Here is a 13,611-nt window from a genome sequence, read left to right as displayed (position 1 = left end):
TTCAAACGCTGCTTCTCTACCCAATACAATGTCATCGTCGGCTTGAAGAAAGTGATTGGTTCGTTTTTTGTTCAACAGTTCCAACTGCCGAAACGAGCTTGCTTATCCGGTCAGCTTTTCAGGAACCGAGTCTTTTCACTTGCAATCTTTGTGGCTACCTTTTGTAAGTAAATCCATAAGGCTTTTGTTGTTGTGTCGAGACTTTGATCTAAGCATGAGTGTAAGTACAGTTGCTTTATTTATTTACTTTCTTTTTCTTTTCAATATTTTCAAATAATTATATTTTTATATGAAAGTATTTTTATATATCTTTTGAATGAAAAATTATCTCATCGGATAAACTACAATTTAGTGAAATCTGGACATTTATTTTATTTATTTTTATTAGTCAGCTATTTAATATTTGTAATTTAAAAAAATCAACAAGTTTGTTCATATAGTTTAAATACATATGATAAATTAATCACTAAAATAACATAACTGCTGGCTTTAAAGTTACAAGAATTATTGTGTAGATTTCAAAAGCTATTAGGCTTAGCAAGAATTAGTTATTCAATTTATGATTCAATAATTAATACCCATGTATTATTTAATGATTAACCTCTTAATTTAATAAGTAAGCATTATTTTTAGGGAAGTTTATAATATATTAACATATATGAAATTCATAGAGTAGATATTTGTCATAATGTTTACGCATTCCCAATGGTGAAAAATAATAGTAATATTATTAAATAATGATAGTTTTTCAATTTATAATATTTCTTTAATGTTAATGGTATATACAAATTTGAATCTAATGAAAATTATCATATAATTTAACTAGATTTAAATTATTATATATATTTAATCAATATTAATGCAGTATGATTATAACTTATCAGGAAATTTTCATTAAAAATTTAAGAGAAAAAATGTTTCATCGACATAAATAAGTAATGAATATAAAATAATTACCAACACTTTTAAAATATTATTAATGTTTAAATATTTAAATTAAAAATATAAATCAAAATTATTTACTAAAAATATCAGTAGTCACGGACATTTTTCTAGTATTCCGTACAAAAGAGCTCCCATTTTGAATACTTCCTTAAAATTTACCGAAAAATATTCAACACTGCTTGTCTTTTTTTTTTTTTTTTTTTAAATTATGCAATAGTAAAATTACGTTAAAAAGTTCAGTTGACAATAGCTTAAAATACATGTCAAAACAAGAGAAATTAAACCAACACATATTTAGTCCGATTCACATCGTTATGAAATAGAAATCCAACCCAATAGCATAATCTAAATCCAAATGAAAATATTGGACAGCCAAGAATCTCATTATATCTACAGACGACATTGTTCAACCAATATTGCCAACCATACATTACGTTGAAATTAGATCGCTACCGGTGTTAGAGTTCAGATCGACTTAAAGTCGCTGGAGTCTGCAACAAGTCTACTATATATTCTATTACACCTGATAAAATCCTATACATGATCACACGATATAATAAAAATCTAATCATTTCATGAATCAAGACTCGACCTGTGCATGCATTATAACTGAAAACATAAAACTCATATTAAAGCCCTTATCAAATGCTCCAATATGGTCAAACTCAGTTTAAACATAAACTCATACTTAAAACTTTTACATAAAGGATCATGAAAACATGGATTACAAGAACAAACACTAATCTTAATCCATAAAATAATATATGTCTACAACTATATTATTATAATAGGCTATACCAACAACTCAACCGACTTTCCCAAGCTAACTCTGATTCTGCAAACCTGGGATTAGAGGAAATGAATAAGTTACAAGAGCTTAGTGAGTAGAACATAAAAACAGTTCAATAAATATATGATCGTATGAATGCATCACAACACAAACAATTCACATCAAGATGGATTTGTCACCAGTAACCCTCTACAAATTCCAACAGCGTCCGGCCCACGACGGGTGCTTCTCAGGACTTCTTATTAAATATATCATAATATATCTATAATGGCAGGGGCGTAGAATGGGCAGTCATGGTCTTTATTTTACATAGTGCTAGGGGCGTAGAATGGACAGTTCTGGTATTTCCATATCCGTTATAGCATATCATAACATACTCGAGGACTAGTGAGTCATCCAACATCCATCCACAACAACAATAAATAATGCAATGCATTATATTCGTGGATTCTAATGTAAACAACCTAATACATATACATGGCATTCGTACCTAATACATATACATATCATTCGTGATGCATGAGCATGCTTAAAAGGTTTGATTTCTTTAAAATAATAGATCAGTTCAATTCTACTCACCTCTGGCTGACGCTCGCCTAAAACTGAAGCAGTTATCTCACTGCAGGCCTTTACGGTCTTCCAAGACCGATCCTACATAGATGAACTTAAACGAGGGACCAAACATAACTTTTTCAATACTCAAAACAACCCCCTAAGAAATCCCTAAAAACATGCCAGAACATACATAGAAATCAAGTAGAAAAAGGCTGGGTAGGGGACTTTCGGCGGCAGGTTCAGTGGCCGAAGGTCCCTAATCAAGCCAAAATTAGTCCCATTTTTCATATTATTAATGTTAAAATACACATTTTCTACCTAATATTGTGATCTTACTCTTATTTTGCAGAAGATGGTGTAAAAGGATGATTTGATGAAAAATGGCCTTACGATTTGTGTATAACAGACTTTGCTCTTGCTCTTTCGTCTTTGGTTGCATCTATTTTTTTGGATTTTGATTGAATTTTTTTCTTGTTGGTTTGCATGTTGGCGATTGAGTGGTTTGGCGACGGTTCTTGAATATTGTGTGGGTCTCCAGGTTGTCGATTGGTCTGTTCCTCATTGTAATACCCGGCTAAACTCCAGCGTCGGAATTTCCACTTTCCGACGGAATCTCCATCGAAATCCAAAATCTCGAAACTAGAATCTTTAGAAGGGTAAAATAAGATTTTCCTAAAATGAATTTGAAATTTTTTAGAATCGTGTTAAAAGAAAGAAAAGAGAAAAGAGTTTTAGAGGAATCTCAAGGTTCGGCCGCCGAATGTGGTTTCCCCAGCCACCTATAAAAGGCCATCAGCTTGAAAATGTGAGTTTTCTTTCTCCATTTTCGGGCAGAGGTGAATTCATACACTATCTTTAGCGTTTTTGCTGAAATTTCTCCAAATCCCTCACAAAATTCATGTTTTTCTGCTGTTATTTTGAAATTTAAGTTGCTTTTTCGGAACTCTAGCTTGTTGTCACCTTGCTATTCTTCAGCAAGTTTTATAGGTGTTTTAGGAGGGTTTGTTGATGCATGCAAGTTAAATTTTTCTTCGAGTTGAAAGGTTGAGCCTAGGGTTATTAATAAGTGTTTTCTTCTGGGTTGTCGATGTTGCATGTTGAGGATTAGGCTAGATCTAGATGTCCCTTATGTATGTTGAGGGTGTGCTCTTGTTTCTGAGCTTTTGCATGTGTGTTTGGAGGCTTTTTGGAGGCTGCATGTTTAAAGTAGAATCGGATTCTGCCTTGCTGGCGGATCCAGATTCGCCGCCGAACCTGCCTGTGGAGGCATCCTTTTGGCCGTCTAAACTGCCCCCGAAGGTATGGCCTTCGGATCTGTGAAGGGCTTTAATTAGGCTGCCGAACCTGCCCCCAAGGTTGAAACCTTCGAATCTGTGAGGGACTGACTGTGCGGTTGTCGATGCCGGTCAAAAATAACCTTTTTGGTTATCCATAATTTTACAACTGTAAATAGTGATAAAATGATCGAATCCACAGGAAATTAATACTTACCTATTTTCCTTATCAAGACCAAGTAAATAAACTAAAAATAAAGTAAAAGGGGGGAGAGTTTGAGATTGTTGAGCTAAACTAGAATTAAAAGCTATAACGTAAAGCAATAATAAAGTAAAGAGAATTCAATAATGAGAAAAACTCTAGTAGAACAATTGGATCTACTTTAGTTGTTGGGATTGATCATCGACACATAGGTTCTTTTATTTGACTCAATAAATTAGTTATGGGGGTGGAAGACGCTTCTCACCACCATATCCCTCCTTAAGCATAGATTAACTAGGAAACGTTTTCTAATTAATCACTAATCAATAAGTTGCCAAGGAACGTCCTTGGGGCTTTAGATTCATTTAACTGTCAATTGCATTAAGAAATAGAGAGACCTAATTCTAACTACCCAAACGTATGGTGATCTTGCTAGATTATGCAATCTCCTTGTTTTTACACCAAGAGTTACTTGTGTTTGGACAATTCAAGCAATTACGGACTTAAGCCACCTAAACTAACAAATTATCACTTTGCAATCAAGAATCAATGGGTCCTATTGATCTAAACAATAAAGCAATAATAGAATTAAGTATGAAATTGCATAAATATTAATAAATAAAAGATAAACATCATATGTTCAGATCTCACAATCCATAAACAAACTGAAGTTTCACCGAATTTTCAACTAGAAAAAGGGGTTTCAGCCACTCATGGCTGAAACTAACACAAAAATAAAAAAAAAGAAAGCAAGAAAAAGAAGAGGAAGGGCCGGCTGGGCTGCGGCAGGAGGCGCGCGGCTGCTATCTTCAATTCCAAAGAGAAGATGTTCTTTTGTTTGTTGGTTTGGCCCTTTTTTTATATCTAAATAGGCTGCCTTAAGTTTCTTGATTTGATGGAGTTTTTTTCCTATTTAGAATTGGATTCTTTGAAGGCAATTGAATCTTCTTGAGATTTGGCTTTCTAGATAGGCGGGATAGGGTGCTGAGCTGTCTTCACATGTTTGGGGAAGGATGGACATCTTGAAGGTTTGAATTTAAAGTCTCCCGCGTTTCTGCTGTCGCGAAATCTGTTTGCCCGGGTTGCTTAGGCAAACAACTTGGTCAAACAGTCTGTTTTGGTGTTGTCTGTCACTCTGTCTCTGTTCTGCGGGTCTATTTGCCCAGTTTGTTTGGACAAACAATCTGGTCAAACAATAAATCTGCGCTTTTCCTATTTCAGCTGCAGTTTGGTTTGGGCAAACCGACTTGGACAAACCAGACTTGTTTTCTTCTACTCTCTTTGGATAGTTTTAAGGCAGAACCACCAACCACAGAGAACCGGCTAGAGGCTTCAAGTATCCACCGTCGACTACTCGAAGAGAGACGGTCGGCTCATGACGTTTTTAGTCTGTTATAGTCATGGAGCAACCAAACGGAGTCTTACCAAATGCCGGTGCCGAAGAGCCACCGATCACCACCCATTGAGCATAGCCAAATGTCGCCAAAACCAAACACATACGCAAACAACAGACGACAAAACGCAACAAAAGCTCATGATTAAAATAGAAAATCAATATCGAATCCCAAATGGCAACTTTTAAAAATAGGACCTATAAAAACTAGACAATGCCGAGTGAAAGGGAAACCCGAGATTGAGGCTTCGAATCACCAGCGAGAAAACATAACTCGTGACCTTTCTTCTTCCTCTGCTTTTTCTTTCTACAATCCTTTCACCTAAATAGAGATTTATATCAACGCTACTTTTCTACCCCAATACAACGCCTAAAGGAAGTGAATAGTTGGTTGAAAAAAATAGGTTCATTTGATTTGTTGAAATTGCTGAGACCTATTTTAATTTATTCTAATTTAATTGATTTTATTTGTTTGTTTTGTTGATTTTTTGTTGAAATATGAAATTTGATTTTTTTTACCATACAATAATTTATTGTATTTTCAAAATTCCTGAGACAGTACAATAGGGTTACAATATAGAATACTAAAAGACACCAAAATCAAACAAGCCAAACTTAAAAAAAAAAAAAAAAATCAAAATCTAATCGCAAAACACATCACACCTTATTTAGACCACCAAACGGTCCAATCAAGGAAATCGTGTGTTCTGAGATTCAAGAAAGGCACACCCCACTGACAAAATATTGCTCCCATGAACCTTCAGCACCTAGATGCTCCATCACAGATGATGGACAGAGAGTAGACCACCAAAAGAGTAGATCACAGCAAATCGAGACTAAACAAAACACACAAAAAAAAGGAGAAATACCAAAATCAAACTCACATGCAAATAAGGACAATGGAACACAAAGGATTTTAGCATAACGGAAAAGAACAACTAAGATTGTCAACACCAAGAGGACATGCAGCAGAACTTAGCCAAATAACAGCCAACGGGAGTGGTGGTTACCGAACGTAGTAGTACAGTCCCATGATGCTAATGCCATCGAAATGTGAATTCTCCCGGAAAGAGAACCGCAACACCCTTAAACACAGATTCTCTGAAGCGCCCCCTCGTCGATAAAAGTCGAAACTTGCAACTAAAATCAAATAAAATAAGAAGACAATAAACGAAAGCCCACTGAGCCATCCTAACAAAGGAGAATCAAGAGATGAAGGCATAAAACAATCAAAACAAAGGAAAAACAAACTGCCTCTTCCCTATTCAAAGGCAGAGAAAAGTAAACCATAATCTCCCGAAGCGCCCATGCAAGAAGAGAGTTGTTAAAACCCTAAAAAATCTGTTCCGATGAAGTGTCGGCAAAACAAATAAACTTATTTCCCTCTCCTATTTATTTCTCTTTCCTGTTCTCCTTTCTCTTTCCCTCTCCTATGAAATTTGATTTGATCTCCACTCTTTGTTGGGATCAACAAAAATTTATATATTGTGTGATGGCTAAAATTATATTTTATTTGTATAACTACATCTCTACAATACTTTATTTTTTATATAATATATTAACCAGAGCAAGAAAATAAAATTATACCAATGAAAATTTTCGTCCCTAAAAATTAATGATAAATTTAGCGACGAAATGCAGATCGTTAGTGTTTTGCTCGTTAAATTGCTAATTTCTTTTCATGTCGTCTGTAATATTATCAGAATAAATTTTACATGTAACGAAATAGCAATAACTTGGCGATGGCATCTTGTCGTTGATATATTTTAATTATAAATATATCATAAATCTAATTTAAATAAATATTTTTCTCGTTACGTGAACCTCAAGTGAAGTAAATCTCTCGTCAACTACCACATCTATAACCACTGCTCATACAAGGTGGCCTTTGAGCATGTGATGACAAATACATCACCATATCCACAAACACAGCTGAAATTTTACTATTATGTCCAAAACCAATGTCTATTAAAGTCATTTTAATATGAGATGGGCTTATATTTAGACCAAACTAAGTACTTTGGTAGTTTCTAAAATAATTTCCCATCATAAATGTTGGGGGTCTGTCCCCATGAACGTCTTTTTATTGCAAAACCAACCACCGGTATTTTAGTATTATTATTATTATTATTCAAATTCCTAAGATACAGATTCATTCAAGATCCCTTTATTCCAACTGCTAAAAACTGGGGTTGCTGTCAACCATGAATTTGGATCCCACTCTTCAATTCTTACCATGCGTATTTCAATTTCAATCTTGTCATTTTGTTCCTTTTGTATATATCATCCGTAAAATTTTAATTCGTACCGAAAAAATATTAAAATGGTATAATAATATTTTTTAAATTTTAAAGTGTTGTATATTTAAAATTCAAATTTAATACAATTTAATATTTTTAATTAAGAAAGATGAGATCCGACTTATTTTACTCACCTGCTAAAGGTTTTAATTTTATTTTTTAAATAGAGAATTATGCTTTTATAAATATTTATTTAATAATAATTTTAATTTTTATATTTTTTGCGTTATTGTCTGCCATGCTAGCCTATGATGAAGGCCAAATCAATATATAGTATGGAAGCTAGGGATAAAGTGTGTTTGTGCGCAGGAAAAAAGGAGGTCAAGGCCATCCTGATAGGTTACCAGAAATCGATCTCCAAGGGCGGTTCTCGGCAACACCATCCGCCCAGCTGGTAGTCTAACTAAAATCAATCCTCTTTATACCCCCACTAGCTGCTTCGCCTGCTTCTTATTATGATGGCTATTGAACAACTGCCCAAAAGAAAGACCGCTGGAAGCCTGAGGACCTTTAGTACCGTACCCTGCCCCCAAACCAGCAGCCTTTTAGAGCAAATCCCAAAATGGCATAACCAAATAATTGTTTTGCTAAGGATGGATTTCTAGCCACGGAAGGGATCAAAGAACTGAAGACATTTCCAATACCAACAGCAGCTCCCGCCAAAGCTATTGTAGCAGCTCCCGCCCTTCCGATGTTGCTTTCTATCAAACCGGCAACTAACCTTGCTTTTCTACCTTATCAGTAACAGCTATATTCGAAGACTTTACCTGAAGAAAAGGGAGACCACCCGTCCTCAGTTCGGATTGCAGGCTGCAACTCGTCCTCAGTTCGGATTGCAGGCTCCACTCTTTGCTAGGATCAACAAAAATTTAAATAGTGTATAATGGCTAAAGTTATATTTTATTTATACAATTCCATCTTTACAATACTTTAAATTTTTGTTTATATTAATCAGAGGACTACAAGAAAATAAAATTATACCGATGAAAATTTTCGTCATAAAAAATTAACATTGACAAATAAAATTATTGATGAATTAATGACAACATGTGAATCGTTAATATTTTGTTCATCACATTGTTGATTTCTTTTTACATTGTCTGTAATAGTCAGAATAAATTTTATATGTGATGAAATAGCAATGACTTACCAATAATGTCTTAATAAAATTATCATGAGTAAATATTATCTATATATTTTTAATTTTTTTTATAGTGACACAACGAGTAAAGTTTTACTTTCTAATTAATTTTTTAATTTATATTTTCATCTCTTCTTATTTTTTTTTCTTTTTTTTCATTTTTTTAAAAGTATTTCTTTAAGATGGTCATGGTAAATTTCTCATCATAATTCATGGTGACTCCCCATTTATTTTCACTCTTTTATATTGTGTTTGTGTTTTTTCAAATAGTTATAAGATCTATTGTTAATAATAAATAAAAATCTTATTGATAAAAACTAGAAAATACTTAACATGATAAATTTGACTAGTCTAATTATCAGATTCCCAAATACATCCAATTTAAACTAATTTATTTGATGGGAAGTAAGTTAATTCAAAAATTTTAAATTTTTAAAAAATTAATATATATTATCTTTTCTCTCAATTTTTCAGAATTAAAAAATTACTTTTTTTATTTTAAAAAAAATAACTTACTTATTTTTATGTGAGTAAATAGAAATTTCGAACTAAATAAAATCTTAACATAAATTATATTAAGTGAAAAAATATGATACTAAAAGTATATCAACTTGATCAGACTTAACTTAGTGATATAAACTCATTTATGAGGTGATAAATTCTTAAAAAGACAATATTATAGAAAAGTATTTTTAATTCATCTAAAATGAAAATGGACTATTTAACATCCAAAAATTTTTCTCCACTGCTCAAATCATGGAAGAAAATTTTTAAAATTAATTATCTTGCAATATGTGAAAAAAAAAAAAAAAAACCTTGTCACGTTGAGGAATTAATTTCAATTTAATAGAAACGACATATATGAATGTGGACAAAAAAAATTAATGCTATGATTTACATGCATATTGTTGGATATACAACTCCACCAAGTTGACATTAGGTCTTGCTCTATGTATTTTAAAATTTACTAATCCTTTTTTTTGAAATTTGAAAAAAGCTTTTGTAAAACTCCTTTCCTTGGGTTCAATCAATTAATATAAAAAAAAATCTTAATTTTCTTTTATTAATATTTGTTCAAATTTATTCTTTTTAATTGATTTTTATTAATAAGTCTCCATTTGAGTGTAACTGTTCTGATTTTAATAATTTTTTATTTTTAATAAATCTGGATTTATTTAATTTGTAATCTCTCATTTACATGCATTTGTCTTGATAAATCTCTTATGAATATGAGTTTGATTGAAATCTTAAGTGTTGGGTGGATTTGATTGAAATATAAAAAATATTTGATATTACATTTGGGATTTGGGTAGATGTTGAAACTACCCAAATTTGAATCTTTGTAGCCTGCAATATTGTTAATTTGGGTAGATGCTGGAATGAAAAAAAGAGAAGTTCTTGAATCTTTGTAGCCTGCAATATTGTTGAAGTTTCAAAATATTAATTTTTACAAAAGAGATAAGCTGCAGGTCTAAAGAAATTGAATTACTTGCGTTTATTACTGATTGAAGATATTTCTATTTTAGCATGATTCCATTTTCCTATAACAATTTGTAAGGAAAGATTTAGTTTCCTTTCTATTTTAAGGTTTTTTTTTTTTTTAAATTTGCTTGGATGTGAATGGGTTCTTTAATTTTATTTAATTACAAACACTGAAATGCTCAAGAAGAATTTATTTTGCTTTAGCAATTAATGAAATATGAGTATTTTGGGGCATTAAAACTTTTATCTCTCTCAATTGATTAATAAAATAAAAAATTTCTTTGACTAAAAAGAAAATATAATAAAAGAATTAAATAGTAATATTTATTTATAATTAATTATATTTTAATCAGAGTAGAGAATTATAAGAATCCACCGAGGGAGAGTGAGAACGCAGAAGAAACATACATTGAATATCGAGCAATTGTAACATACATTCAAATACTAATACAGTATTAGCCGCCAACTTATTTGGAAAAAATTGAATAAGACGAAATATTACAAATATCGAAATCCTTAAACATTAATTAATAAATGCAAGTTGACGAAGACTCGTAAATAATTTTCTACCAGTCAATGAAGAAGACACCTAACCAAAATATAGTAATAATTAAGTTTTTATTTTCAAATTGTTAAATGCAAGTTGATGAAGATTCGTCGAATACTTTTCTATAAGTCAATGAAGACAAGTAAACAAAATATAGTAAACTGAGTTTTTTTTTTTTTCCAAATTGTTAAATGCAAGTTGACGAAGCCTTGTGAAAATATAGTAATAAATTTTTTTTTCCAATTGTCTTTGATTTATAAATAGTAAAAAAAAAGCTCTTGAACACGGTAGTAGCATAAGTACTTGAGCGAGTCTGCAACATTTATGATGCGGGATAGGTTACGCAAGATCAGAGACAAGATCAAAGGTATTGTTTTTTCTTTTTATATATTATTTTCCATGAAGGAGTTAATCATCCATCTCGTCAGTTTTTAATATATTTGTGCTCTCTCTTTCTGCCCTGACTTTGCTCAGATGGTAAATCTAAGTTATCATCAGCTTGGGAAAAATTGTTTACGACTCATTATGGGCTGAGGCAATTTACTTACAAAAAACTGGCAGATGCAACTCAAAATTTCTCCAACAACCGACTCCTTGGTGAGGGTGGTTTTGGTCAGGTCTATAAAGGAAAAATACATGGTAACACATATGCTATTAAGAAACTCAAACGCCTACCAAAAAAAATGGAGGCGGAGATTAAGATCCTTAGCACAGTCTCTCACCAGAATCTTGTTAAGCTGATAGGATGCTGCATTGAAGGAGCCGATACATTACTTGTTTTAGAGTTTGCTCCCAACAACTCCTTGAAATATCATTTACATGGTGAATTCTTTGACATATAATTCAAACATATAAAATAATGAAAGATATTAATTAATGACACCACTGCAGGGAATCAAGGAAATGAGATTTTGGAGTGGTCAAATAGAATGAAAATTGCTATAGGTTCTGCCAATGGGTTGAAATACCTGCATGAAGGTTGTGAGCAATCAATACTTGCTGAATATTACTAGCCTTTTTTAAGTACAGATATATATATTTTTTAATACTTTTCTCTCATTATTTGTTTAGATCCATACAAAATTATACACCGAGATATAAAGACCGATAATATTGTTCTTGACTATGATTTTGAACCAAAGGTAAAATAATTTAATTATAAATATGTAAAATGTCTAATCTCTGTTACATACCATTATTATACCTTGTTGTTTTTTATATTAATTTATATGCATGCCACAATATTGATCTGTTAGTTGTTTTTGTTCCAGGTTACAGATTTTGGGTTAGCCTTGTTTTTTCCAAATGATGTTAGTCACCTTTCCCGCGGGAACTGAAGTGTGAGAATATTAATTTTTCAGCATTCTCTTTTTAAGAAAATATTTACTTAGACCCGTTATATTATGGATCAAGTCATTTTTAAAGTATAAATAAGTGGATCTCTCTTAAAAATACAAATAGACTTGCTTTAATTTTTCTTGAATCTACGGTGGACCAAATCCATCAGTCATGAATATTATGGTATACATTTTCTATAGTAGAAAGGTAGGACATATAAAAATAAATAAATACTTAACGATATTCCACGTGTATTTTTTCTTACTGCAGTTACATAGATCCTAATAATGGCGGACATATCTCTCAGGATACTGATGTCTATTCTTTTGGTGTTGTGCTTTTAGAATTGATTACCGGAAAAAAAACTATAATTAATGGTACCACCATTGTTAATTGGGTATGATACCGGTCTCTCTTTCTTTTTCTAATGTGTATATGAAAATATGTAGTCTCTAATAATTTCTCCCCAAATTTTTTATCTGCAATTTTATTCTTTTAGAATTTGTCAACTAACTATAAGTAAACACATGCAACGCACAAATCTTTCCCTCAGGAAGATCATTTCCACTAATAAACTCTTTTCATGGTATTGTCAATCATGAATTTACAATATTGTAATAGTCTGGTAATTAAATTTTAACCTATAATATAAAAATCTCTAAATTTAATTTCGTTAAATTAAAAGTCTTTTTTATTTATAATAACTTATTTTTCGATCATAAAATGACTTATTTTTTACCCTCATTATTTCTTAATCTCTTTCTTCACCACTTTCCTTTTACACACTTTTAGTCTCTTCCTTCATAAAATGACTTTGTTTTTTCTTATCTCTCTCACTCACTTCCTTTACACACTTTTTTAATCTCTTGAGAAATGGAGCAAAGAAAAGTAAAAGGGGAAGAAGAGGGATGAAAACAATTACAACAAGTCTTTTGTATATATATAGTTTGAGGTCTTGATTTTGGATATCAACGTTTGTGATACACAATTCAAAAAATAACATTATTTAGATATAATTTTCAATTAAAAGAAATATTGAGTTTTCTATTCAAGAATGATTAAGAATTAAGTTTGATTTAAAAATAATGGATACTCATTTGGTCGATATCCAGGCAAGGGATCCAATTAGACAAGCATTGGCCGGAAATCATACGGCACTTGTTGATTTGAAATTGACAGAATATAATAGAGAGGAAATGAACCGAATGATTGGTTGTGCTGCGGCTTGTTTATATAAACCTTTTAATTCTCGTCCATCAATGAATCAGGTAAAAATTTTATATTTATATATGTAATTTATTATTTATAATTTAGTATGTTAAAATATTTAAAATATAAAAGATTATTATTTATATAGTTAACATATAATTATTTTACCGTGTGTTTTGTCATACAGATAATTCAAACTCTTGAAGGAATTATTCCGGTGATAAATATATGGAATGAGAATGATAGCAACAATATACCGAGAGAAACTTAAAATTTTTATTTGATAACAAGGTTAAAGTGAGCTTTTTTTTAAAAAAAATTTTGATAAAAGTTTAGAAGCTTATTTTAGACTTATAGTACATGATCAATGATCAATGCGTTCTGTTGAATAATCTGAAGTTGTTTTTATTTATTTATTTCCTGTCTAATGCAATC

The 13,611-nt window shown here is 31.4% G+C and overlaps 2 protein-coding genes across 3 annotated transcripts in view; one reads left to right on the top strand and one right to left on the bottom strand.

Annotated features, from left to right (window-relative positions):
- LOC110612731 (receptor-like kinase LIP2) overlaps positions 1 to 13,611 on the top strand; it is a 67,820-nt gene that overhangs the window by 3,399 nt on the left and 50,810 nt on the right. The window lies entirely within an intron of this gene.
- Positions 7,955 to 10,951, bottom strand: LOC122723512 (ATP synthase subunit 9, mitochondrial). The gene is made up of 2 exons (XM_043955820.1): positions 10,933 to 10,951; positions 7,955 to 8,193 (listed from the first exon to the last, which is right to left on the bottom strand). Exons 1-2 carry the CDS (start codon positions 10,949 to 10,951, stop codon positions 7,970 to 7,972), a joined length of 243 nt encoding a protein of 80 aa, XP_043811755.1. The 3' UTR covers positions 7,955 to 7,969.

This window comes from Manihot esculenta, chromosome 4 (assembly GCF_001659605.2).
Source record: "Manihot esculenta cultivar AM560-2 chromosome 4, M.esculenta_v8, whole genome shotgun sequence".
Taxonomy (NCBI): domain Eukaryota; kingdom Viridiplantae; phylum Streptophyta; class Magnoliopsida; order Malpighiales; family Euphorbiaceae; genus Manihot; species Manihot esculenta.
The sequence above is the reverse complement of the archived record's forward strand: the minus strand, read 5'-3'. Positions and strand labels throughout refer to the sequence as shown.